We start from the raw sequence: 5213 nt of genomic DNA, 5'->3' as shown, positions 1-5213 counted from the left end.
TACATAGTACATCTGTTGGACTTTAAGAGCCACCCATATAGTTCATGCTTCACATTTTTGTTATAGATGATGTTGTGCTAAGTTCAGAAGTTTTTATCTTTTTATACATCATTTCGTCACATACTCTCTTATATTTTTATTTTTTTCGTTGTTTTTAAGCACCTATTTAATGCATTTGTTTTAACACGATTCCCACAACAACGCATGATGCATCATCTAATCTTATATGATCAGTTTAATAACTAGAAACTGTTTGTCCGTTGTAAAAAGAGAAATATCAACTTATTAAAATGCATGTATTGTTAAGCCATTAGTATACTTGAAAAAAATTATCGTAAAACATATGTTCTCATGTTCAAAATAAATTCACATGTATTAAAACACATTTTTAAGACAAACAAATATACCTATGTTGCATCAAGAAGTATTCATATATACCCCAAAAAAGTTTGCAAGCATAAAAAAATTCATGCGTTCTTCAAACATACTCCCTCCGTTCCTAAATATTTGTCTTTTTAGAGATTTCAAATAGACTACTACATACGGATGTATATAGACATATTTTAAAGTATAGATTCATTCATTTTGCTTCGTATGCAGTCACTTGTTGAAATCTCTAGGAAGACAAATATTTAGGAACGGAGGGAGTATTTGAAAAAGGAAAGCTCATATATGTTAATAAAGATATGTTCATGTTTTGAAAAGAAAATGTTTTATGTTTTTTCAGAACAGCTGTTTGTTGTATCTCATAACAAAATGTATGTATTTACCACAGAAATAAGAGCGCAAAATATATAAATAGAGAAGAGAAAAAGAAAACCAGAAGAAATAAATACTTCACACGAAAAGAGAGATACTGATGCTGATTCAAAGTGTTCGCCAGAGATACTATTCAGCCAACATTGACAGTAAAAATATATACAGTGCAAACACTACGCATAAAAATGGCCAGAGTTCAGACTTACTTCAGACTTGGAAGTCACTTGACTCTTTCATGTTCATCTATGAGAAAGGACAGGGGTCCTACAGTAGATTCATACATTACAAGATGTTACAGGAGGTGTATATACTATACTATCCTGTGACACAGAGAAGACAACAGATGCTATCTCAACCATATTTGCGTGGTATCATCTTCAGCACCAACATATTGAATGCCTTCGTCAACTATGACAACATTACAAGAATGTATACCACATTCCCACCACACCTGCGCCAAAACTGCCTCGCCCTCAACTACTCCCCTCTAAAAGCGGTTGAGCACCAGGATCTATGAGATAAAGAGGAAGGCAACATCAGCGTAACAGATAAGACACTACATTTTGCCATCTCTATAATGAAGATAAATGCAAGCTGAGCATCTTTATCATTACCCGCAGTTCCATTCGGCGTGTTACCTGAGCGATTCCTCCAGTTTTGAATAATCTCCTGAATCTCTGATTTCACAAGACCTGATAAACACGCACCGGCAATCAATGCACAAAGTATAAGCATCGTGAACACTGAATCCCATCCAGTTTTTGAGATGAAGCCCGTCAAAAATGGCCCCAAGGCAGCACCAAGCGATCCTGTCCCGTCTATGATTGCTGTGACAGTGGCCAACGCACGGGAATCTCCTTTGAGAGATTTGTGAGTCCCCAGATCAGCAGACACTGCAGTTGTTATCAGAGCATAAGGTCCATTGACAAACAAGCCACTGATCATCATCAGGGCAATGTTTGTCACTTTTGAAGTACTGCCATATGCATGAAAGGCGTAAAGAGATGGAATCGCCAGATACATAAACATTGCTGCAGTAGTGGCCCTAGCATCGAGCTGATCAGACATGAACCCAGCAAGAATTCCACCAACGATTCCTCCTACATCGAACAGAACTGATAGATAACCAGCATCCGTGACCGACATGTACTCGCCTCCAATAGCTAGAAATATAAAAGGGCGTAAGTAGAACCGTAAAAGGATTTAAAATTCAGTATCCTCAAAGGCACGTAAGAGTGGATGAATATAGGACAGATCTACTAAAGTTGCAGCCTTTTATGGTACCAGCAATATAAGAAGGCAGTTAGAAGAAACAGGTCAAACAAATTACTATGCAGTACTTTTAGTAATGGATGGAAGAGAACAACCCAGGCCTCTACCAAATAGTGCACATAACCAAAGCTACTGTACCCTTGAGTAAATTGTATCTGGTCTGAAAAAGCAAAATACTACAGTTGGATCAGATAAACAGGCCAACAATGTGAACATGTGATTCATGTTAGCATTATTCTGTTCAAAGCCAGAGTTAAGATACGGCATGAATAATCTGGCATGACATTAGTTCCTGCTACAATTTGCTTGGTGTCTATTGTGCACAGGATATACCATAATGCACATTATTACAGCATACCAAAGGCAATTACTGCAGCACCTTCAAGACAATGGTGGCAATTACTACAACAACCTACATCAACATCTGGAATTCTGAAACCAGAGTTCAATAACAATGCACTGTTAATTCTGAAACCTCATAGTCAACTACATCAAAGTCAATTCTGAAACCAGAATTCAGTAACAGGATATAGATGCACTGTTAATCATACCAATAAATCTCCTGCGCAGCTGGAAGATGGCAATTCAGATAAATCTAATGTCATAACGTGCATCGCTGCGCCTGGTGAAGTCGCAACAGGTGGGCGTACCAGTTTGGGTCAAGTAGAAGGGGAGCCAGTACAAGAAGGTGTAGGCGACCAGCTTCGCAAAGAAGAGGCAGGTCGCGAAGGTGAGCACCCCCGGGATAGAAAATGCCTTCAAAATCCCTACGGCATCCCTCCTGTCCTCTTCCCCGGCCGTGCTGGTGCTGCTGTCCTCCTCGTCGGTGCTCGCTCCACTGGCCTGCTTGGGGGGCCACGAAGCGAAGCCAACGTCCTCCGGGTAAGGCGCTAGGAAGAAAAACACGAGAACGCCACCGAGCGCCATGAGCCCGCCGGGGACCACAAACGACCAGCCCCACCCGTATCGCAGCACGGCGGCGGCGATGATCGAGCCGCTGATGTTCCCGACGGAGGTGTGCGCGTTCCATATGCCCATTATGAGGCCGCGCCTCCGGCCGCCGAACCAATTGCCGACGACGGCGACGACCGAGGGCCAGCCGGTGGACTGCAGCAGGCCCGCGATTGCCTGGGCGAAGACGTAGAACGCGAGGGAGTGCAGGGAGAGGAAGTACCCGGCGCCGAAGAAGGCGACGGCGGCGCCGCTCCCGACCATTCCGGCGGCGAGGAAGAGGCGGAGATCGAGGCGATCGCCGAGGTGGCCGGCGCCGAACATGCCGAGGGAGTAGAAGGCGAGGAACGCGACGTCGGTCTCGCCGAGGAGGGCGGGGTCGTGGAAGGGCGGCCACGACTTGGAGAGCGCGCGCTTCACGATGCTGGGTGGCTTGCGGGAGGCGTGGTAGAGGGCGTAGGCGAGGAAGGTGAGCCCGAGGACGAGGCCGCGGTGGGCGTTGTAGGAGAAGGCGGGCAGGGCGCAGAGGCCCGGCGGCGCGTGGTGGTGCCGCGGCCGCGCCCGCGGCGATGACTTCGGCATGGGCGTTGAGGGTGGAGGTGGCGGTGGCTCCGCCATGTCCGTGAGAGGGGAGGGGAGGGGAAATGGAGTGGGGGCCGGCGGTGAGGACGTGGCGGGGTAACCGGGCCCGTGCACGACACGCGGCCGAGACGGTTATGGGCCAGACTTTGAATTGTGTTGCCCTTTTGCTTTCGTTTCTTTATACACGGTCTTTCTCCAGGTTCTCTTTGCTCCGGGTAATCGCTATATCAATCTTCTCTTTTTTTCTATAAAAAAATAGGGTCACGCTACGTGTCGGGCGCCGCCGCTCCCTGCGTCATTGGATGAGCTATGAATGGACGCAAGATCTCTCAAATGAGGTGCCTCTGAAATTGCAACAAGGTAGATGTTGCCTAACTCGCATTGCAACAATTACTTTGTTGCAAAACAACCGAAGCGTTATTTTTGTCAGAATATTTTTATTTTGTCTTTAGGATTTTTTGCAACATAGATGATGTTGTAGGAGGACTTTTGCAATAATAGTGGTGTTGCAGAATTAATTTTTTTTTCTTCTTCACCTTTTTTGCAACATAGATGTTGTTGCCGGAGGACTTTTGCAACATGGATAATGTTGCAGAAATTTTTTCACTAAAAAGATGACGACGTTTGCGGTGTGAATCAAGAAATTTTTGCAACATAGATGTTGCGGGAGGGCTTTTGCAACAAACCCGTTGTTGCGAAAAGTATAAAAAAAGCATCCCAACCGGAGCAACGACGGACGGCGAGAGGGGAGTCTAGAGCAGCGCAACTATGCTAATGGTGACAGGAGCAGAGCTCGGGCATGCGCGCTTGAGCAGCAGCCATGGCTGCGAGCGGGCGTAAGGAGACGAAAAATACATAAGGAAAGGATAAGAGGATAAGGACACGTGATGGACATATGAGGTGCTTGACGCAGTGTGTGTTATCCGCCGGCTGAACAATAGCATTTTCCCAGAAAAAATCAATTTCTTTTCTTTTGTGAGAAAGTAGAGATTTCATTGTGTAATGATGGTGGATACAATCATTCGGATACAACATACACCATATATCAGTGTGCATGATTTGGTGTCTGAACTGGGCGAGGCAATGAGGCGTGCTATTATGGGCGCAATATATCAGAGAAACAGAGTACCAACGGCTCTGTTGAAGTAGTCGTTTTATCTTGCCTGTGTTGGCTGGATTAGTCGATCTCTATTCGTGGATGATCATATTGGCCTCATCCTTGACAGTCGTCATCACGATAAAGGGTGTTGTACTCTTTTTAAGGCAAGGGAAATGCTCTTCATGCATCCAAGCAACTTCGCCTCTGGTGCATTATCTGAAGGAAATATGTCCTAGAGGCAATAATAAAGTTATTATTTATTTCCTTATATCATGATAAATGTTTATTATTAATGCTAGAATTGTATTAACCGGAAACATAATACATGTGTGAATACATAGACAAACAGAGTGTCACTAGTATGCCTCTACTTGACTAGCTCGTTAATCAAAGATGGTTATGTTTCCTAACCATGAACAATGAGTTGTTATTTGATTAACGGGATCACATCATTAGATGAATGATCTGATTGACATGACCCATTCCATTAGCTTAGCACCCGATCGTTTAGTATGTTGCTATTGCTTTCTTCATGACTTATACATGTTTC

The 5213-nt window shown here is 44.5% G+C and overlaps 1 protein-coding gene across 2 annotated transcripts; it reads right to left on the bottom strand.

Annotated features, from left to right (window-relative positions):
• Positions 1–863: 863 nt before the first annotated feature.
• On the bottom strand, positions 864–3666 carry LOC123130734 (putative glycerol-3-phosphate transporter 4). Of its 2 annotated transcripts, none has more exons than XM_044550553.1 (3): positions 2682–3666; positions 1398–1922; positions 864–1270 (listed from the first exon to the last, which is right to left on the bottom strand). In XM_044550553.1, exons 1-3 carry the CDS (start codon positions 3598–3600, stop codon positions 1233–1235), a joined length of 1482 nt encoding a protein of 493 aa, XP_044406488.1. In that variant the 5' UTR covers positions 3601–3666; the 3' UTR covers positions 864–1232. The 2 variants fall into 2 exon arrangements, with proteins under 2 accessions (XP_044406488.1, XP_044406487.1); XM_044550552.1 differs by having other exon boundaries at positions 1374–1922; positions 2682–3663.
• Positions 3667–5213: the final 1547 nt, after the last annotated feature.

The sequence above is a fragment of the Triticum aestivum genome, chromosome 6A (assembly GCF_018294505.1).
Source record: "Triticum aestivum cultivar Chinese Spring chromosome 6A, IWGSC CS RefSeq v2.1, whole genome shotgun sequence".
NCBI classification, from domain to species: Eukaryota; Viridiplantae; Streptophyta; class Magnoliopsida; order Poales; family Poaceae; genus Triticum; species Triticum aestivum.
The sequence above is the reverse complement of the archived record's forward strand: the minus strand, read 5'-3'. Positions and strand labels throughout refer to the sequence as shown.